The 23,823-nt window shown below is 33.2% G+C and overlaps 2 protein-coding genes across 2 annotated transcripts; one reads left to right on the top strand and one right to left on the bottom strand.

The window, feature by feature from the left end:
• Positions 1–3,197: 3,197 nt before the first annotated feature.
• On the bottom strand, positions 3,198–4,574 carry LOC122310706 (acidic endochitinase-like). Its single transcript, XM_043124822.1, has 2 exons — positions 4,164–4,574; positions 3,198–3,830 (listed from the first exon to the last, which is right to left on the bottom strand). Exons 1-2 carry the CDS (start codon positions 4,517–4,519, stop codon positions 3,305–3,307), a joined length of 882 nt encoding a protein of 293 aa, XP_042980756.1. The 5' UTR covers positions 4,520–4,574; the 3' UTR covers positions 3,198–3,304.
• A 15,134-nt stretch (positions 4,575–19,708) lies between these two features.
• On the top strand, positions 19,709–21,817 carry LOC122310698 (acidic endochitinase-like). The gene is made up of 2 exons (XM_043124810.1): positions 19,709–20,209; positions 21,171–21,817. The coding sequence occupies exons 1-2, from the start codon at positions 19,854–19,856 to the stop codon at positions 21,745–21,747; spliced, it is 933 nt and encodes a 310-aa protein (XP_042980744.1). The 5' UTR covers positions 19,709–19,853; the 3' UTR covers positions 21,748–21,817.
• Positions 21,818–23,823: the final 2,006 nt, after the last annotated feature.

Raw genomic sequence — 23,823 nt, 5'->3', positions numbered from 1 at the left:
CAGAGAGCATCAACCAGTTTTTCAGACCAGCCATTCCGAGTGGGACAGACTATTTTTTCAAGAATAAGTTTGATCTCTCTATTGGCCAACTCAGCTTGACCATTAGTCTGAGGGTGATATGGAGTAGAGACTTTATAGGTCACTTCATATTTCTGCATAAGTTTTTGAAAATGTTTGTTACAAAAATATGAACCTCCATTACTAATGATGCCTTGGAAATGTCAAAACGTGCAAACAATTCTTTCAAGAAACGGATGACAACCTTATGATCATTTGTTTTATAAGGTATAACCTCTACCCATTTTGAAACATAATCCACAGCAATTAAAATATAAGAATTCCTAAATGAATTTGGGAATGGTCTCATAAAGTCAATCTCCTAACAATCAAATATTTCAAGTGTAAGAATAGGGGAAATGGTTATCATGTTATGTGCTGTGATTTTTTCAAATTTCTGACAATGCTCACATGCCTTGCAAAATGACTTCACATCTCTAAAAATAGTGGGCCAGTAGACTCCACTTTGTAAAATTTTGGCAACAATTTTCTTAGCTACAAATGGCCTCCGGCCCTCCACAAGTCCCAGTGTGGTAAAAGTAAAAAATAGAGGTAAACTCATCATCAGAAATATATTAACACATCAACTGATAAGCACAATACTTAAAAAAAAATAAAGAGTATCAAAATAATAAAATCATACCTCTATAACGAACTTACGCTTGTTCTAAATTGTCCAAAGCTCTAGCATCCGATCAGTAATCGAATGACTCTCACCAGATTTGGCCCAAGTCTCCAGATTTAACGTACATGAGTGATAAATCAAGGAAAATAGAATGTTTATGTTTAGGGAAATACTATTTTGAATATTTTTTTTTTACTTTATGATTAAGAAATTGTTTTTAAATGAATTTATAATTTTATTTTATTTTTTTAAAATATTTAAATAGTTTTAAAAAATATTTTCAAAAAAAGTAAAAAATAAAATGAAACAAATGTTACTATTCGGTGAAGATTTTCGGTGAGAATCTTCTGTGGCCGTAGCACGTTCCGCCAATGAATTCAATTCACGCCATAAGATATAATTCTTCGTGGGCGCACACTACTTTATTAGAATGAGACTTTGACCTAAAAAAAAGATTAATTTTTCTCTTGGAGGCAGCTTTTCATTAAAATCTCATTCAGCGCCACACCTTATTATTCTCTCTTTGGCATTTTTCAATAGTACCTTATTATTCTCTTGGATTTACTCATCGCCGCAGACCCTCATTTCATACAGTCAGTTTTCATTCACGCTGCAGCATTGTTGAATAGCTCGTTCAGGGATCTAATTATTATTATAATTTAATCTCTTCTATTATTTTTAATCTTTATCTTCATTTATTTAGCTTGATCTTTTTATTTCCAATATTTTAGTTAATTTTAATTTAAAATTTATAGTGTATTCTTGATATTTTTAAATTAAAAGTTTGGCATTCTGTTTGTTGTTTATTTTGTTTTATGTGAATTATTTTTCTTATTTCTTTAAGCTTCTATTAAATATATATTATAATTACATTGATTAATTTCATTTAATTATTTAATTTTTAGATTAATTAAAATTATTTAGCATAGTTAAATGTTTAATTGTTAATTTCAATTTGTTAGTCTTTTACGTTCCATTTGGCACTAAAAAAAAAATATTCAAAAGTATGAATCTAGTCTATGACTAGTGTCTTTTTTATTTCTGTTGCATCATTCCATTCATTTTACATACCACCATTTTTATTTATAAAACTTTTTATCATTTTATACGAGTTTGGATTTAAACAATTTTTTCTGAGAAGACAATCTAAGAATTTTATTCCTAATTATTATATAGCATCCTTTTACACTTAGAATAGCATTTGTGCTATTCATTTTTTGAGTGAGTAACTTTGCCATCGTTGCTTCAACAATGTTTTTTCGTATGGATCTGTCAATCCATATGTTGCCAATGAGACACATCTCCCCTTTACGTTGAACATCACAGGTTGCACCACCCTCCAATGCAATTTTCGTATCCTCCTCTTCACTAAGTTTTAGATTCTCCATACTTCTTGTAAACTATCCATAGTGATTCACCAAACTAGCAGATCACTGAGAACTCTTGCCTTCACCATTATACTTCAGAGAGGAGACAGAGAAACAACACCACCTCTGTTCTCCTTAGAGAGAAAAGAGAGGAGACATATATCAAATTTGCTAGTTGGCGGAGTTATGTTTAATAGTTTAATTTATATTCTAACATTTTCCTTGACTTAGCTTGTAAGTTAAGAGAATGGGTACCTATTTTAATTGAAAGGTCATATAATTTGTGTCACAGAATGGGACCAATAGGTACCTATGTTTTAAAGTGTTTTGTGAATATGATTTTGCTTAATATCAAAGTCTATTGCCATCTACTAAGGCATCCCCCAGAGGTATGGAATTAGATTGGTTTCCCCAGTATGGAAGTACGTAGCTCCCTACACTCTCCTACCATCATCAACAGATGGCATTGTAGCTCCCGACGCCACCAACGGTGGAAAGCATGAGCTTAATGCCCCGGCTTTGGTAATTTTGAGGTTGTTCTCGAAGTGCATGTTTCAAGAAAAATTATTAAATACTTCTATATAATTAAAATTGTTTATGCAAGCGTCAATTGAAATGACATGAAATCCTATAATACGATGTAAATATCACGTGTTTATATTTTAAGAGTACCTACCTAATAGTTACTCGTGTTTCAGTTATGAATGCCCTTCCTCTCGTCCCGGACCCAATAAACCATAATAATGATCTATTGATCTGGCATCCTGGTAGGAGGCCAGATTAACAGACTTTTATTTGAGCCATTTGGAAGCAACATTTTTTTTTTTTTAAACATTTCGTGAAGGCTTTTTATAGGGCTAAAGTTCAAGTCTGTTTATAGGGACTTGAAGGCAGAGGGATCAAGTATATGCTTTGACTTCTAAGTTCTAACCAAAGATCTCCTCAGTCCATAAAAAGAAAACGATAATTGATTAATAATGAAGAAAGTATAGCAATTGAAAGTTGAAATTACAAGCCTGGAACAGAGGTTATGTTGAAAATAAAAAGAAGAGTAAAAGCAACTAAAATATTGCCTCCCCTTTGAAAGATCCATATCTTCCTTCATTTAGTTTGCTTCTTTTTCTTCCCAACCACTCACTCAATAAGGATTTTCTTAAAGATTTTTTATTCTATAGAGATTATTGCTTTATTTATAAATAGTAGGCCTTACATCCTGTAAACTGAAACATATTCAGTGGAAGCCAAAACAAAATGTTCAAACATTGTTTTTAATAGCTGCGCTATAGCCCTTATCATAATTCCTAGACCAAAGCATAACCCCTCCATATTTTGACGAACTCTTGATAGAAGGCAAAACATCACTATTAAGCACATCGGGAGGAATGTAGCCACTCCCAGCTGCTTCTGGAGCAGCAGGCAACCCCAGAAATATCTGCCCAGCTTGTATAGTGTTCCACTGATTCCAATAGCTCTTCAGGTTGTCTGCATTGCCGGAGTATTGACAGGGTTGGTTGTTATAGAATTGGACCCAGACATAGTCAAACAGGCCAGTGTCTAGTGCTCCTTTTAGCCAAGCATCTGGGAATGGACACTGTGGTGCTGCTGTTAAGTAGACCTTTTTCTGTTGGCTAAATGTAGACAGTGCCCTTGCGAGCTCGTCCCAGTGTTGGGTTGTGCCTCCCTCAATATCGAAGTCAATGCCATCTAGAACTGCATCACCCAATGGACGGGAGCTGGATTGACCCCCGAGAAAGTTGTCCCACAAGTAGTTTGCAACACTCCTGCACAGTATCAGAGAACATCATTTTCTGATCTTTTACTTGGTGAAAGTGACCAGTAAAACATGTAAATTCCCTTCCAAATACCTAAGCTTGAAAACAGATGTTAAAAAACAAAACAAAACAAAATAAATGTGGCGAACTTCGTTGTCGATAGGCATTTGATGCGTTGACTTTTTTAAAATAATTAATAGCAATGGATTCCAAAAAATTGACGTGTTTACGTACTTATAAGTAGCATTACCGAAACTTTTTAAATATAACCTCAAACTTTTCAAGTTTAAAAACCAAAGAAGCTAGCTCTATAGAAATATAGTGACAAGAGGCAATGCTTACCTGGCATCTTCAGCAGAGGCGAGGAAATAGCTACCAGCACCGCCTCCAAGGGAGAGCATCACCTTGATGCCCTGGTTTTGGCAAGCTCTGATGTCGTTGCTCAAGCCGGTGCACCCATTTGTGCTTGGGTCACAATGGCCCGCAAGGTTCATCTGTGGGGTCTGGCCATTGCCAAATGTTACCAGGAAAGCTATGTTCACTATACCATAATTCCCAGTGGCGCAAGCATCAGCCAAGCTGCCCTCATTTACATTCTGGCCCCAGTACACAGAGATCACGCCTGCCTTTGAGCCTGTGAAGAGGGCAACCAATAAAAGGCAGAACAAGGTTAATGGGGTCTGCAACTTTCGAGCCATTATTGTGCTTTTCTAGTTGCTGCTTCGGATTGAAGATTAATGGTGAAGGGAGCTCTATTTATAATTTTATAGGCATATTGGAATACGGTGAAAAATGACTTTATTTTCGCCCAGTCAATACGTTTCGAGGAAGAATATTGTGAAGAAACCGTGTCAAGCTAGAACTGTAAGACCACAAAACTACATAGAATTAGAATCCTATGCAATACAAAATGTCCTTGTCAGTTATGAACTTTCACTTCTGAGGTAATGTCCGAGGTCAGGACTAGGAAACAGACTAATTCTGAATTTGAGTGTATTTCTTGGTAAAATTGCAGGAAACTTTTCTGTATGAATGGGCCTGGCGGTGTAAAAATGGCTCAAATTTCTTGTAAGTTGGCATAAGTTTCCAAGTTTTTAATGACTTGCGCGTGAAGACTTGATCGTCAACTTCGTATGGAGACAGGTATTAATGTGAATCATGTTCATTTGTCGAACACTTAGTCAGAAAAGTCGGCCCGAGTTGGGGCAGCAGCTTTATTCTTATAGGAAACTGTCCAGTACGTTTCTAGACGGGGGAAGATGACAGGAAAGTCTTGCAGGAAAGCATGCTAAAGGCGTTAGAATATATCTTATATTGAGTTTGGGCAAAAGTGGTGTTTTTAAAATTAAAAGGATGTATGCGTTTAAAGTGAAAGGGATTTTTTTTTTTAATCTAAAACAAAGCATTCGTGTAGAACTGCTCTACCTGTAGCAATTACATATTTTTATCATTTAGTGAGCCAAGTATATTGAATTTTTTGTGGGTGGTTTTCATTTTCTAAAAACCATTCATTAGGAAAATTAATGTCTTTCTAAATGATTGATCTTGGTAATTTGATTTTTGCATCATTTGTGTTTGGCTGGATTCAAAGAGTATTGTCTTTTGGGCTTTGCCGCTTTGTACTAATAGAAGAATATTTAGATTTGTTTTTATGCACTTATAATATATTATATATATTATATTAATGTTAAAGGCTTACAACCTTCTAACATTTCATATCATGATGTTTTGATGTTTAGTCTTCGGGCTTTCAAGAAATGGGGATATTGGAGAATTTGAATGAAATCTGGGAATCAATCAAAGTGAATTGGTTCACAGCTGAATTTCTAACAATAAAACTTTATTGTAAAAATTGCATTTTTTGGAATTCGTTTTTATAATGGACTCGAGGATTGTTATTAATTTGAGTTTCTTTATTTCACTGATTCAGATTCAAATGGTGATTTGTTATGTTTTCTATTATGTTTTCATTAAACAACCTAGTAAGTTTGATATGTTTGATCGGTTTTAAAATTTTTTTCCTCTATCTGTCTTGGACCCAATAGTCATATGGGTTTTATTGTTGATCAGTATCTTAACCAATGAGTCTTTCAGTTTTCATATTGAGATGAAATCTTGAGATTCCTGAGACTCCTTATTTTGTAATGTGTTCAAAATTCAAAATTTTAGGGAGACCTAACATACTTTATTGTGAAGAATGATAGGAGCCTGCCATGCTTCTATTATTTATTACTTCCGAGATAGTTTATACTTTTGCTGGCCATCAGGTAAACACAGCCAGCAAAAGTATGTTTCTGTCTATGAATTCTTGCAATGCAGTCACAGCTGTGCCACCTCCAAATATGTTTCTTTCTATGAGTTCTTGGGTCATATAGCTCTGATATTTATATTAATCAAAAGTTCAATTTAGTTTTGAGTCTCTTAATCTCACTTTAAGGCCATAGGTTGCCAAAAATCACTGATAGTTGTTCAAAACTTTTTGTTTTTTGCATGATCTCTTTCAATCCAATCACTTGAAATTGCTATTTGGTGTGGAGATTAATCACTGATAGACATTCTACTGATTTTGTAATTCATATATTGTAATTTTGTATTTTGTAATGTAATGTAATATATAAATAACAAAAAATGTAATATGTAGTGGATTGCATTATGATGCATGCAAAGATGAATAATAGAATTTTATTTTATTTTACATGCATTTAGTATTTTTAGAACACAAATATTATGCTTTCCAAATTGATGACTGAGAAATTTTTTTCAGTATAATAAAGGCTTTTTTATTAAAAACAAAAATTATGCTTTTAAATGGATTATTTTTTAAAATTTTTTTTTTAATAAAATATAGGCTTTTTACCCAAAAAAACTTATGTTTTTAAATTTAATTTAATATGAACTTAAAAAAATAAAATAAAATAAATTAATTAATTATAAAAAAAGGGGTCAAACCCGAAACCCGAATTTCCAGTTTTTCAAAGATGGCCCGGGTAACAATCCAGGTATATCCAGGTCAAATTTGAGACCTGAGTTCTGGGCCGAATATATCTAGCCTCTCAGTCGTAAACCCGAATGTACAGTCGATTTGGTTTGAAAAGCGTATAATATATATTATATATTATATATATATGGGTTACTGCTCAATTATTACTAATTTACTACTTATAAGACTGTAGGAATTATTTATTTTTTTATCATTTTTTTAAAGTATTTTTTTAACATCCTTAGCTATTAAAAAAATTTAAAAAATATGTAATTTTACTAATAATCACTTTCTTAACTATTAAGTAAAATAAAAAATTAAAAAAAATAAATATAAAAGAATAGTAAATGAGAAATAAAAGGATAATAATAACCTCTTTCCTCAGCATAAACATATCGTTAAAACAGAAAGCAACTGTCTCATGAACAAACAAACTCAGCCACCCAATTGCCCATTACATTGATCCTCTGTTCCTAAAATCCTGACATGGCTTTATCACCACTACCATCATCGACAACTTTGATACTTCAATGAACTGATGATATTTTTATCTTTTTAAAATGTAGAGGTTATATAAAAGATTTGAATTGTAAGACGTGAAAGAATATCAGCTTATCCACACTATTTTGGAATTGTAAGTAAAAAATAATGTTAGGCGCGAGTCTTTGTTATGCAAGCTCTTTATAAAAAAGAATTGAGTAAAACTGATATTTTTAAACTTTTTTTTTTTAATGGTAGAATCTATTTTTTTACAAAAGATTTATATAAAATTTATGTATTTAAAACTTGTATAAATAAAAGAGAAAATATATTTGAAACTGTAAATTATTTAACCGTCACTTAAACGCTTTGAAAAAAAGTGAATAAAACATAAGACTCATATGAATTTTTTTTTTAATAATAGTCCATATTTTTTTTCAAAACGATTACGCAACGTTTACAGACTTCACGGTTATATGTTCACGGTTGTATCTAAATAAAAATGATATTGACAATCCTAGAGTCTAAGTTTCATCTACTCTTTTTGACAAAAATGAGTAAATATAGAACCTACTTAAAAAAATTAATTTTTTAATAATAGACCTTACTTTTTTTTTTTAAAGATAGTTCGTGAAATTTACACATCTAAGACTATATTTAACATTATTCTTGAAAGAAATGAAATCTATTATTAAAAAATAATTTTTTATGTAAATATTAGATAAATAATTTTAAAAAAAAATAGGTGCACAAATCTTTCACAAATTGTAAATATTATTTTTCTAATCTAGATCCATTTTTATTATATGAAGCCTTTTAAGGGTCAACTAATGTACGTGTCAAGGTCTTTCATAATTTGGGCCCGTATCAGTCAAAAAAGCTAGGATAGGCATTAGATAGCCCAATATTTACCATTGGGCTAAGAGAATACCTGGGATTGGTTGGGTTTTTAACCTTCAAAGAACAGCCCTTCAGTAATTGGCTACCACGTATGCGTCTCATGGTCTCTATTTCTAAATCGCGATTCACCCAACAAATTTATAAAATTCCATTTCATAAAAAGAAAGTTGAAAGCAATTGGGATTTTATTGTTTAAACTTGTTACAATTACTAAATGTTACATTTAAAAATTGCAGTGAACAACCGTGGATTGGGATGGAGAAACACCAAGCCCACTAGAGTCAGCCATGAACAACCGTGAATTGGTTAGGAATTGTGGTGGGCAACAAACCAGTGGAAGAGGAGAACTACGCTTGCATAGTGGGCGATTCACACATGGGGTAAATTTGGGAGAAATCGGAGTTAGACCAAATCTGCTAAGGAGGACGACGGATGGATTCTCGACGGATGGGTGGTGGTGAACTGGTGGCAATGGATGCTGGTGGTGGAGGTCGTTCGGCGTTGGTTCTGAAATTGGAAGTCATCTGGAAGCACAGATTCATCCAAAGAGAAATTGAACTTTGCCGTTATTATCCCATGTGCACGAGTATAGTGTGAGTTTAGTCTGATAGGTGAGGTGGCAGCTGCTAAGTGGAGGGTTGTTTTTCATTAAAAATCAGTTCAACCGCTTAGCAGCGGAACTGTTGGGCTAAAAGCTATGATGCATAGGAGCTTTTTTTTTTTCTTTTTTTTTTTTTTTTTTTTTTTTTAAGGATGTGTGGGCTCTTGTTGACAGTATGATTTGTCATCATATTCTCTTTGGTGCACATGACATGGACAAGGCCGCTAATTCTACAATATTATTATATTAGAAATGCTAAAGGCACAAACGAAAATTTTTGCCGAGGATCTTGACAAATGTAATTTTTTTATTTAATAACTAAGATAGTGTTTTTTTTAATGATATTGTGCTTTTTTTTTTTCTAAAAAAAAATATTCAAAAAATTCGTAAAAAAAATATTTAAAAATATTTACCAAGTTTATCCATTTTTCACCAAAGCTCATCCTCTACATAACAGGTTCTAAAAACCTTCTTTCTACTCTATCATATACTTTACTCATGCCTAAAGCCTTTTTTACCACCTCTTTTCTGCCTTAAGAATTGCACCAGCTAACAGGCCACAAGGATGTTATATGCTATTAGCCTTCCAGGTACAAAAGCATATCATGATTTTGAAATAATGTTAAGTAATGTCTCTTTAAGCTTATTAGCTAGGACTTTTGAAATTAGTTTAGATCACATTGCACAAACTAATAGGTCTGAAATCATAACTCACCTCAGGCTGCTTCTTCTTTGGGATCAAAGTAATGAAAGTGTGATTTAATTCTTGTGGAAACTGACCAATTGTTAAGGACCATTAGAATAGCTTTTGTCACATCATTCCCAACAACAACCAAGAATTTTTTTATAAAAAAGATGTGTGATTCCATTAGGCCTTAGAGCTTTAGTTGGATCCATTTGATTAAGAGCCAACAAAAATTCGTCTGCACCAAACTCCCTTAATAGGTTTTCATTCATGTCAGTGTCAACTCTACCCCTCAATCCCTCCAAAAAAAAAAAAAAAATACATGAGTATCAACTAATCCCTCTCCTCATTTAGTTTCCATGAGCCATTTGCATCTTTGAGTCCCTTAATAAGTTCTTCTTTTTTCTCTGTGAAGCTTTATTGTGAAAGAAACATGCATTTGTGCCCCCCTCTTTCAACCATAGAGCTTTGGAGCTTTGTCTCCACATAATTTCCCCTCTCTCAAGCCATTGTTGCATTTCAGTTCTAGCTTCTCTAGTCTTAGCCCTTCTTTGGCAGTGTGGATCACTACTTCACAAGAGTTGCAATTTAGTTCTAATTTCAATGCCTTGATTCACATGCCCAAACTTTTCCTTGTTGCAAACCGTTAGCTTTTCTCCATACCTCTCAATCTTCCTCTTTACAGAATTCAATCCATTAACACCTGGTTCCACCTACCATGCAGCTTCAATAATCCTTTTACAGTTCGAGGATTCCACCCACATAGCCTTAAATCTGAAAATTTTGTTTCTTTATCTTTTGTAATGGTCATCTTGCTGCTTGAAAATGATAGGCACATGGTCTAAGTATGCAGCTGTACAATGTTGAACTCGAGCCATTGGGTAATTTGAACACCACCTAAAGTTTGGAAGAAACCTTTCTAGCCTTTCACTTATACAATGAGCAAGCTCCCTCTTATTGCACTAGGTAAATTGGTTTCCATAGTAGCCCAAATCCTTTAGCTCACATTCATCCAACACAGCTTTAAAGGCTTGCAAAATTCTTCCACACGTAAATCAGAAACAAGGTAGCTTTTCATACTGTAACGGAATTTTATACTTCATGCCATGCAATGTAATTGTTCTTCCTTTGTCCTATGGTTTCCATAGATCTAATAGAACTCTTACTCTCAAGAAGTTACCCCATCCCACATCATTCACCTCAAATTCCAAAAGTTCAACTTCCCCCAATGATCTTCCCACCTTTTCACCACACTCCATATCCATTCCAACTAGTGACATATTATGGAATTGAACCCACATGGCAACCTTATCAAATTTCATTGAGCTAGGTTGTGTAAAACCATCGAAATGGTTAATCACAAAGAGACGATTATCAAAGAGCCACATATGCCCTTCTATAACATGTTCTCTATCAGCATGAATGACAAAAGAAATTGTAAACACATTGGTTCCTACTTATGAACTGGTATTGGTTGATTCTCCAGTCACAAATGATGATTTAATGCTCTATATTCTCAATGGCCTTGAATCTAATTTTCGTAATTTTGTGGGTCCAATTTGCACTCGCGAGACTCCTTTCACATTTGAAGAACTTCAAGACTTGCTTGTTAGTCATAGCAAGTCATGAAATCTATCTCAAACGACTTGAGACTCTACAACAAACTACTATTGCCACCAATGTTTTGAATAACGTACCGGTCAAGGCATTGGAACAAAATATTTCAATACCAGTATCGTTTCGTGTATCATTTATGGATAGTCGATATATGAATAAATTATATATATAAATATATATATTAATTATATTCTAAAATAATAGTGTATATATGAATAAATTATACATAAATACATATATATATAATTTATAAATAGTCTGGTCTGAATTGGGGATCAAAAAATGAGCTTATAGTTTGAAAAAATGAAAAAAAAAAGGTATAGGCTGAAATACCGACTGGTACGGGCCAGTATGTAGGTCGGTACATGTTGAAATATCGGCCGGTACAACGGGTACCGGCCAGTACAATGATCGGTACCAGTCAGTACGGCCAGTATTTGAACCGGTACGAAATAGGTAAAATTTCTATACCAGACCAGTGGCCTTCTTCTCCCTCACATGGAGGCAAGTCCAACCGTACCATCAATTACTTATGGCCCAACCAATGGCCCTCTCAATCACATCATTCTCCTCACTCCTCCAATAAAAATTTAGTGGTTCGCCAATTCTGCTCTATCCTTGGTCACACAACTCGTCAATGCAAGAAGTTTTGGACTCCATTTTCACCAAATGTCAACTGTGCTGCCACTAGCTCTTCAATAGATAAGTCTTGGGTTGTTGACTCAGTTGCCTTGCATCATATCACCTTTGACATGTCCAAGCTCTCTATCCATTCTAAATATGATGGAACCAATGAGGTCATAATAGGCAACGGATCAAGTGATTTAGCTTTGGAGCTCCATTACAAATCTGTATTCCTTCAATCTGTTTTGATTTGTTAGCCTGCTACAATAAGGATATCGGTCCCTCAATACATAACAAGTATAGGTAAGGGGATATGGGATCCCCTTGCCTCAGTCCTCGAGATGGAAACAAAGGAGATCCCCTTGCGTCAATCCTAAAGATGGAAACGAAGGGCCCTTTGGCACACCATTTACAAAGTGACAGATTTGACTCAAAGCGACAGATTTGACACAAAGCATCACCAAGTTTATCCATTTTTCACCAAAGCTCATTCTCTACATAACAGGTTCTAAAAACCCTCATTCCACTCTGTCATATGCTTTACTTATGTCTAAAGCCTTTTTTACCACTGCTTTTTTGCCATAAGAAATGCACCAACTAATAGGCCACAAGGATGTTATATGTTATTAGCCTTCTAGATACAAAAACAGGTCATGATTTTGAAATAATGTTAAGCAATGTCTCTTTAAGCCTATTTGCTATGACTTTTGAAACCAATTTAGATCACATTGCATAAACCGATAGATTTGAAATCAAAACTCACCTCGGGCTGCTTCTTCTTTGGGATCAAAGTAATGAAAATGTAATTTAATTCTTGTGGAAATTGACCATTTGTTAAGGGCCATTGGAATAGCTTTGGTCACATCATTCCCAACAGCAATCAAGAATTTTTTTTATAAAAAAGAGGTGTCATTCCATTAGGCTTTAGAGCTTTAGTGGGATCCATTTAATTAAGAGGCAACAAAACTTCATCTGCACCAAACTCCCGAAATAGGTTTTGTGAAGACAAAAATTGGCTAAGATTATATGACTATATGATAAGACTTATCTTATCATTGTATTTGAAATTGTTGGATGAATGTAAAATAATTATTGATTTATCTCTAAACAATGTTGAGTCTATCTAGAAGTTTTAGAGATTGTTTAGATGAGTCATTGAGGTAAAAATCGAGTCCATAAGAATCTGCATTTATCCAAAACAGAAGTTGAACAGAAATCAATCACCGTAGAAGAACGTTATCGCAAAATGTTAGCAATTTGTCACGATACATTCTCGCTACAGATTTTATGTTTCAGCAAAATCCTACTTCAATTGGAATTATTTCCAAATTGTTTATTTAAGAGATCCTATTGGTTAGGATCTGTAGAGATTTAGATCTACATATTTTTTAGAGCACTTTCTAGTCTATATTTTGGTGAGAAAATTCATTAGTAAATTTTCATATTTGTGATCTCTCATTGTGTGTGATCATGCTTCAAGTGTGAATGATCATTAGTTGGATTTCAGCCAATAGAGTTCTAGGAGAGAAGTCAATAGTTTGAAAATCGTCAGAATTTCTGGCTACTACTGCGGTAGAAGACAAATGGGTCATTTGTCTGGACAAGTAAGAGAGTCAAGTTATAAATATTTTATAATTGATAATTATTGGTAATTGATTTTTAAACAATAAGATGGACTTTCCTAGGTTTGGTTGCCCCATAGGATTTTACCTTTAAAAAATTCTATAAAGGGTTTCCCTTTGTAACCAATCGTTATGTCTTGCAAGTTTGATTATTTTCCTTAAGTATTTAATTCGTTTAATAATCATAATATTGAGATCTAACCAATTTGTGCAAGGAAATTGGTAGATAATTTCGTGATTCTACGGGGTACTTGGGAAATTTCAATTGGCATTAAAGCGTGATTCACTCATTCAAGTGTGATTCGTGTCCTTGTAGATCATGTCGACGTCATTATAAGTTTCACCATACTTCGATGGGGAAAACTATGCTTATTGAAAAGTTCGTATGAGGGTTTTTCTCAAGTCTTTGGATGACCGTGTATGGCATTCAGTTGAACAAGAATGGACTAAACCCGAGACATCTATAGATGCTTGGGCGAAAGATGAAATCAAAAATTACAATTTGAATAGCAAATGACTTAACGCTATTTTCATGGCGGTATCCCCTGAAGAATTTAAAAAAATCTCCATGTATGAGATTGCTAAAGAAGTTTGGGATATTTTGGAGGTTACACATAAAGGCACAAGAATAGTAAAAATTTCAAAATTGCAGAGGCTAACCTCAAAATTTAAAGAGATTAAAATGTTGGAAGACGAAAGTTTTAATGATTTTTATGCTAAACTGAATGATATTGTGAATTCCAGGTTTAATCTCGGCGAGAAGGTGGAGGATTCAAGGATTGTGAGGAAGATTTTGAGATCTCTACTGGAAAGATTTTGACCTAAGGTTATTGTCATTAAGGAAAATAAGGATTTGGATACAATAAAGGTTAAAGAGCTGGTCAGTTCCTTACAAACATATGAATCCTCACTTCCTCAAACATGGAAAGGTATGTCCATTGCTCTCAAAATAGTAAAAGATGATCAAGATAATTTTTCTGATGAAGAAAATTTTAACAATGAGGATATAGATCTCATAGGAAGAAACTTCAAAAAATTCATGTTTAATAAAAAGTCTAGTGGAAAGAAAAATAGAGGTAAAGAATTTTCTGTAAAGAAAAATTATTTTGAAAAATGGAATAAAGAAAAATCTAATAATAATGATAAAGTGAAGTATCATGAATGTTCTGGTTATGGTCATATAAGAATTGAATGTTCAAATTTCAAGAAAAGTAAAAGAAAAGTATTGAATGTTATACTTAGTGACAGTTCAGAATCTAAAACTTCAAGTTCATCATGTAATGATGACAATTCTTTTTTAGCTTTCTTTACTATTGTTAATGATTTTTCTAATATTTGGCTAAAAAAAACTGAAAGTGATGATGATAGTGATTCAGAGGTTGCTCTAGTTGTGGCTGATTATGAGTTAAGTTTACAAAAAGCCTATAATTATCTATGTGAGGAAGTGATCAAATTTAAAGAAGAAGGAAAAAAAAAAACTCAACAAGAAGTTGTACAATAGATTTACTGCTGTGGAGAATGAGAAAAACAATATTTCTGATGCATTAAAATTTTTGGTGTTGAAGTATCAATATTAAAATATCAAAAGGCTGCACTAGAAAAAGAATTGAAAAAGTTTCAGGAGTGCAAACAAAAAACAGCAACACATAAATTAAAAAAGATGTTGAGTTTTCAAAAATCCAGTTATAATCACACGGGTTTGGAGTATATGACTTCCCAAGATATGAAACTTAAAGACTCATCATCCGCTGTCACTTCATCAAAAGATATCATTTTTGTTAAAAGAAGTTAAGATGAGGAAACTCCAAAGAATGACGCGTCTAAAACTCATGTTCCAAGTGCCTCACATGATAGATCAATGATAAAGAAGTCCAACCAAGGTAAGTCCAAAAGTAAGTTTATTCCTACTTATCATTATTGTGGTGTTGTTGTTGGTCATGTAAGACCGAATTGCTTTAACTTAAATAAAATGAAGAAAAATAGAGGTTAAAGAAATCTAAAAAGGAAAATAAAGAGTTTAGAGAATTAAGTTTGTGATATGAGTCAACAAATCAACTTTTTAAGTGTCAAACTTAGTGAACTAATAGATTTTTAATTTCAAAATAAAGAAAAGATTATACAAAGTGGTGTTGATTAAAAGAATAGACTAAAATTTAAAGCAAAGTGAGTGGTCAAAGAAAATTATATGTCACATTAATTGATACGACCTTTTGTATGTTCTTGCATTCATTGCATATCATTAGTCTAGGACATGCATTTTATTTTTCTGTTTTGCTATTATGTTTTTTTTTTCAATTTTAAATAAGAAAAATATAATATAAAATCTTTTTCTGATTTGGTTCAAAGTTTTCCTTTAAGGAAAGTGCATATTTGATATGTCAAAGTTTGAGCACTTGTGTTCTCACTTAATAAATTCTTGAACCAATACGTCTCTCTATGTTGTGCAATTCACTTTGTGCATACTAACCCTATGGATTATCCTGGCAAAGTTCTTTTACAAAGTACTGTGAGGGACTTATATGTATGCATATAATTATTAAAATTTATATTGTTTAATGAGATGCTCATTGTAGAGGGAGTTCATGTCTTGAATTGACTAATACTAGTTGAACATAGTACATTAATAAAGAGTTCTCCCCTTGCCAAACACAAAAAATTGATTCATATAGAAAAATTCGGTGTTAAATCATTACGAAAAAAAACTAATACCCTACACGGATCTATCTCCTTAAGTCCTTATAGAAAGAATCGTTGCTCAAATCATTGTGGAAAAATATCAGCAACCAAAATGGACATAAAAAAAAAAAAAAAAAAAAAAAAAAAAAAAAGGAGGTTGTGCAAACTAGTGTTTGGAAGAGAGGCTCGTGTATCTAAGCCCTAGCATAAAGTTTAACTTTTGCGGTTCACAAAATTAAAGCAATACTTTTGAAACCTTGAAATAGAGTCCACAAAGTTATGCAAGTATGTCTTCTCATTTGGAGTTGTCCTCCTCCACAATAGGCGCCTCCAAGGAATGGGAAGAAGATGGAATGGGCAACATGAACATCTTAAAAGCTCAGGCAACAACATCTTAAAGCTTCAATTAATTCAATTAAGTTGGACAACATGAATATCTAAAAGCTTCAACGATTCCAATAAAATCTATCAGAAAGCTATCGCCTCCAAACAAAGTTCTTTGCTATTAATCAAAGCCAACTGACATTGCGTAATAGTTTTCGAAGAATTAAAAAAAAAAAAACACAGAATCCACTACAAACATTAAGCTGCGACGTGGTTACTTCTCGATGCCGATAGCTTGGACTGAATGGGAAGAAAGCTGCGATGAGGATCGTTGAGACTTGGTTTTTATTTTCTTTGAACGAAATGGGAAGAAGATGGTAAATGGGATTTTTTTTTTTAATAGATGCTGATGCCAGAAGACTGCATGGCGACTATACGTAGCAGAATTATATAGGTAAAGGTCGTTTCTACACCTTCCCTAAGGGTATTGGTCCATCTGCCACTCTAGGGTAGTTGGAGGTTTCCCCATTCAAAAATCCTCCTGGAACATAGAAAAATGAATAATTTTTTTTTTTTTAATCTTCAAAATTATATATATATATATATATATTTATATATTTTAAGCTAGCTTGCTCTTTTTTTTTTTCTTTTTATTATTATTTAATTTTAGAGCTTAAGTATCAATAGTTAACAGATGTCACAATGTTTTGGAAATATATTATATGGTAAGTCTATCATTAATTTACTTGAGAACATCATATAGATAAATTTTTATAAATCAAGAGGATCAAATTGAAAATCTAGAAAGTATTTGGACAAAAATAAGAAAGAAAGAAAAATTTTGGGATCATTAATAGTGTTTTTATTTGTTATGACAAGGGATATGAAATCGTATATAATAATAAAGTGGCTCTATAGCCACACAAAGGGATCCCCACAAGTGTAATTTTTTCATAAATTGTTTTAATATTTTTAAAGATAAAAAAATTACAATATTATTAAAAAAAATATTACCTTAATTATTAACTGAAAAAAGAAATTTACTTGTCAAGATCCTTGATCAGAATCCCCGTTCGTGACATTAGCATCTCTGATACTAATAATATTGCAGAATTAGCGGCCTTGTCCATGTCATGTGCACTGAAGAGAATACGATGGCAAGTCATACTATAAACAAGAGCATATGCATCCTCTAAAAATAAAAAGAAGCGCCTATGCATTATAGCTTTTAGCCCAATCCTAAATATTGAGCTATCTAATGCCTATCCTAGCATTTTTGACTGATATGGATCCAAATTATGGAAGACCTTGACACATACATTATGGACCTTAGCCTTTTTGACTGATATGGACCCAAATTAAGAAGACCTTGACACATACATTATGGATCAAATATGCTCGTTTGGTTACTTAATTCATTTCAATTTATCTCATTTAATTATTACAATTTTTTTAAATTTTAACATAAAATATAATAAATAATTCAATAGTTTTAAATATCAAAATAATAATATTAAAAAAATAATATTATAATAATAATTTATTCAATTTTCACCTTTTATCTCAACTCAATTCAATATCCAAACACAACTTTTGTGAAAGATTTGCACACCTTTTTGTTTTAAAAAAACTCTAATATCTACTTGAAAAAGATTATTTTTTAATAATAGATCTTATTTTTTTAAAAAATAATGTTAAATACAGTTTTAGACGTGTAAATCTCAGGTCTATTATTACAAAATTAATTTTTTTTTAAGTAGGTTCTATATTTACCCACTTTGTCAAATAGAGTAGACAAAACTTATACACTCTAAGATTGCCAATATCATTTTTATTTATACAAGTTTCAAAGACACAAATTTTATACTGGTCTTTTGTAAAAAAATAGATTCTTTCGTTAAAAAAAAAAAAAAAAAGGTTAAAAATATCAATTTTACCCAATTTTTTTTTATAAAGAGCTTGCATAATTATTATAAAATTTTCAAATTCTCATACAAAATAAAACTCTCATCTCATCTCATCTCATCTCATCTCATCTTAATCATTATAACTTTTTCAAATTTCGATATATAATAAAATAAATAATTCAACTTTTTAAAATCTCAATATAAAAATAAAATAAACAATTCGATTTTTTTAAATTTCAATACAAAAATAATATTAAAATAATATATTTTAATAATATTTTATTCAACTTTCAACTTTAATTTTAATTTATCTCATCTCATCACTGAAAACAAACAAGACCTTAAGATATAAAGACTCGTGCGTAACATTATTTTACTTCAATTCCAAAGTAGTGTGGATAAGCTGATATTCTTTCACATCTTACCATTCAAATCTTTTATTTAACCTCTAGATTTTAATAAGATAAAAATGTCATCAGTTGATTAAAGTATCATCAGTTTTATACAGAGTACTCTATCTCTTTGAAGAGGTTTAGAAGTTAAGACAATATCCGTTACTTTGTGTATAGGGGTGCTCTAGAGCATATGCATAGGTTAACTTATAGTCTAAATTTTTCTATATTGATAAGTCATATTTGTAACTTCGATATTATAAATGAATTTATATTAAATAAAAAAAAAAAGTTGTCGATGATGGGAGTGGTCGCAAAGCCATGGCAGAATTTTAGGAACAGAGGATCAGTTTAATGGGGGTGGCTGAGTTTGTTTGTTTATGACATAATTGTATATATAGTTATTTTTATGTATTTTTTATGTATTTTATTGATATAATTGATTGTATAAAATTTTTTTAATATTCAATCAATTATATTAATAGATTGTATAAATGAATATATAAAAATAATTATACATAAAATTTTTATTATATATATTTATTTGTTTTATTTTTATGGGGTGAAATGCTGACAGCGAGGAATAATATAATGTATATGCTTTTGAAACCAAACCCACCAAACCCCTTCTTTGTTTCTGGCTCATCGGAACCCCTTTAGCATGCGTTCCTGCAAGACTTTCCTGTCATCTTCCCCCTTCTAGAGACGTACTAGACAGTTTCCTATTAGAATCAAGCTGCTGGCCCCACGCGGGCCGTCATTTAGAGTGTTCGACAAATGAACATAATTTATATTACCTGACGAAGTTGACGGTCAAGTCTTCACGCGCAAGTCATTAAAAACTTGGAAACTTATGCCAAATTCCAAGAAATTTGAGCCATTTTTACACCGCCACTCATACAGTAAATTTTCCTGCAATTTTCCCCAGAAATAGACTCAAATTGTCCTTGGACATTCAACCTCAGAAGTGAAAGTTCAGGGACTGACAAGGACATTTTGTATTGCATAAGATTCTAATTTTAATAAGATTCTAATTTTATGTAGTTTTGTGGTTCTACCGTTTTAGCTTGACACGTTTTCTTGACAATCTTCTTCCCCAAAACGTATTAATTGGGAGAAAATAAAGTCATTTTTTATTGTATTCCAATATGCCTGTCAAATTATAAATAGAGCTCCCTTCCCCATTAATTTTCAATCCGAAGCAGTAACTAGCAAAGCACAATAATGGCTCGAAAGTTGCAGACCCCATTAGCCTTGTTCAGCCTTTTAATGGTTGCCCTCTTCACAGGCTCAAAGGCAGGCATGATCTCTGTGTACTGGGGCCAGAATGGAAATGAGGGCAGCTTGGCTGATGCTTGCGCCACTGGGAATTATGGTATAGTGAACATAGGTTTCCTGGTAACATTTGGCAACGGCCAGATCCCACAGATGAACCTTGCCAGCCATTGTGACCCAAGCACAAATGGGTGTACTGGCTTGAGCAACGACATCAGAGCTTGCCAAAACCAGGGCCTCAAGGTGATGCTTTCTATTGGAGGCGGTGGTAGCAACTACACCCTTTCCTCAACCCGTGATGCCAGGCAAGTATTGCTTTTCCCTTTACTTCGCATTGACATTGCAGTGTTTGACACGTTAACCTTATTCCCCTTACTTATATACGTATACACCTAATGTTGTACAATGTAAATAGATGTTTTAACAAACTTTCTGCGTGTTAAACTCAGCGCTAGTTCACTGACTGTTGACTCTCACGCATATCAAGCTAACTTTTTGCGTAAAATTCACTCTAGTGGATGTTGAGAGTGTTGAGCAAACCTTGTATATTAGTCTCAGGAAGATTGCGGGTCTTTCAGAAGGCTAGCAAACTGAATGTGTCTTGAATTGCCTATCCAATTTTGATTAAAATTCTCCCAAAACCAATTACGGCTCAATTGAATTAAGATTTGTCATCTGAATATGCCAACACAACAGTTTTTACATTATTTTTTATTTGTAATGCCCTCTTCATTGATAAGCCTATGAGTAATATAGTTGCTTGCATCCAAGCTACTAGTGACGAGCATGAAATATGGGCTGCTTGGATGAGTAGGGTCATGAATATTTGAGTTTGGGTTTTGGTTTTAATTTTGGTTGCCTGAGTTAAGATCTTCCATAACCGAGCTCTGGTACCATAAAGGAAATGCAAATAATGTAAAGAAGATCACCAAATATCTAGGCTAAACGATGGAAAATGAACGGAAGAAAGTTTTGCTTGTTTAAATGTCTATACAAAACCTGCTTATATAAGCTTACAAAGAAAATGACAACTAACAGAAAAAATTCTATCTGTACACCTTAGTTAACAAGCTCGACTGAAAAATAAAAATACAGTTGTACAAGAAGACAAAAAATTATACACTAGAATATTCCTCTCTACTATCCTCTAGAACATTCTTCCTCCTTTCTTGCTGAGCTGCTATCAAATGCTGATTTAGCCCATGCTGAGTGTGTGTTGACTCTCCAAAGCAGCAGCTTCATGGACTTTCAATAAATACTATGCAGGAGTGTTGCAAACTACTTGTGGAACAACTTTCTTGGGGGTCAATCCAGCTCCCGTCCATTGGGTGATGCACTTCTAGATGGCATTGACTACAATATCGTGCGAGGCACAACCCAACACTGGGACGAGCTCACAAGGGCGCTGTCTGCATTTAGCCAACAGAAAAAGGTCTACTTAACAGCAGCACCACAGTGTCCATTCCCAGATGCTTGGCTAAAAGGAGCACTAGACACTGGCCTGTTTGACTATGTCTGGATCCAATTCTATAACAACAAAGCCTGTCACTACTCTGGCAATGCAGAAATCCTGAAGACCCATTGGAATCAGTGGAACACTATTCAAGCTGGGCAGATATTTCTGGGGTTGCTAGCTGGTCCAGCAGGTGGGGGTGGCTACATTCCTCCCGATGTGCTTAATAGTGATGTTTTGCCTTCTATCAAGAGTTCTTCAAAATATGGAGGGGTTATGCTTTGGTCTAGGTATTATGATGAGGGCTATAGCTCAGCTATTAAAAACAGTGTTACTAGAAATTTGAGGCCACAATATATTAGTTTTAGTAATTTGGTTTGTAAAGTATAAACCGTGATTAGTTGGAAGACATATATTGTATTTTTCCTCGTTAATAGAAGGGCGTTGACAAAATTCACTTTGTAAATTGGGTTGAAGAAATTAAAATAATTTCTTTGAATTACTATTTCACAGAAAATTAAAACGATTTTTAAAATTGAATTATATATTATAGTTTATGTGAAAATTTAAAAATATTATAATGATTAAATAACATGAGTTAGAGTGAATTTTAAATTCAAACTGACCTTAGAGGTCTAGATAAAGGAAAAATTTAGTTGTAAACGATTCTACGCACCAATATGTGCACCCATCCAATGTAATTTGTCAGAAAGTAGATTTTATTGAAAATAGTACTAATTTGAATTTTGAATATAAAACCATCAGTGTTGGTACGCCAGATTGGTATGTAAATTCACTTGTACATAGTAAAACTCATAGATAAAAGGCTTCTCTTGCATATTTTAAACCGCTCTTACAATTTTGTGGACCGAGGAAATCTTTGATTAGAATTCCAAAAATATATTTGACATCTCTACCTTTAAAGTCCGTATAAAGTTATAAACATTCCCCGTAACTTTGGTTAGAATTCCAAAAAGAAAGTAAAATTCTCACTATCGTAATTAGAATATTGTGTGTAAAGGTAAAAAAGTTGGCTAGGATTAGATGAGTGAATGATAAGGCTTATCTTATCATATTATTTATTATTGTTGGATGAATGTAAAAATGTCTAAACAATGTTGAGTCTATCTAGAAATATTAGGAGTTGTTTAGATAAGTTCCTGAAGTCAAAATCGAGTTCTGTTAGCAGTACACTTATCCAGAAGAAATCGGAACAGAATTCAGTCTATATCAGAAGAAGTTATCCCGAAATGTTAGCAGTCCGTCGGGACGCGTTTTCGCGTCTGTTGCTAACCGTCAGCAGAGTCCTACTACAACTAGAACTGTTTTCAGATCTTCTATTTAAAGGGAACTCGGTTTTGTATCTCCTCAAGGACTTCAAGCCACGAATTTTACAGAGGATATTCTGTGTGTTTATGAGAGAAAATTCACTTGAGAATTTTCATGGGATTTTTCATATCTTCTTGAGTGTGATCGTGCTTTGAGTGCGAAGCAACATCGATTGGGTTTCAGCCTTTGGAGTTCCAAAAAGGGAGGTCAACATTTGAAGATCGCCAGAGGTTCTGGCTGCTACTGTGGTAGAAGACAAACGGGTCGTTTGTCTAGGCAAGTAAGAGAGTCGAATTGCAAAGGTTTTGTAATTGATTATTACTTGTAATTGTTCTTCAAATAATGAGATTGACTTTCCTGGGTTTGGCTGCCCCGTAGGGTTTTACCTTTAAAGAGTTCTTTAAAGGGTTTCCCTTCGTAACCAATCGTTGTGTCTTGCAAGTTTGATTATTTATTTTAAAGTATTTGATTCATTTCATAATCTTTATAATTGAGATCTAACTAATTTGTTCAAGGAAATTGGTAGACAATTTCGTGGTTTTACAGGGGTACATTGGGAATTTCATTTGGCATCAGAGCGTGGTTCACTCTTTCGAGTGTGATCCGTGCCCCTGCAATATGTCATCATTGACTGCCCCACCGCACTTCAATGGTGAAAATTATGCATATTGGAAAGTACGCATGCGAGCCTTTCTCAAATCATTAGATGAGCGAGTGTGGAACGCGGTTGTACGAGGTTGGACCAGACCAGAAACAAATATTGATGATTGGACGAAAGAAGAAATCACCAACTGTAATTGGAATAGCAAGGGGCTGAATGCTATATTCATGGCTGTATCTCCAGAAGAATTTAAGAGAATCTCCATGTGTGAGATTGCTAAAGAGGCATGGGATATCCTGGAGGTTACACATGAAGGAACAAAAATTGTGAAGAACTCAAAATTACAATTGCTAACTTCCAAATTTGAGGAGATTAAAATGCTGGAAGAGGAAAGTTTTGATGATTTTTATTCTAAACTAAATGATATTGTGAATTCCAGGTTCAATCTTGGAGAAAAGGTGGAAGATTCAAGAGTTGTAAGAAAGATTCTAAGGTCTTTACCTGAAAGATTTCGACCCAAAGTTACTGCAATTGAA

This window comes from Carya illinoinensis, chromosome 1 (assembly GCF_018687715.1).
Source record: "Carya illinoinensis cultivar Pawnee chromosome 1, C.illinoinensisPawnee_v1, whole genome shotgun sequence".
Classification (NCBI taxonomy): Eukaryota; Viridiplantae; Streptophyta; class Magnoliopsida; order Fagales; family Juglandaceae; genus Carya; species Carya illinoinensis.
Note: the sequence above shows the minus strand (reverse complement) of the source record. Positions and strands in the feature narration are given on the sequence as shown.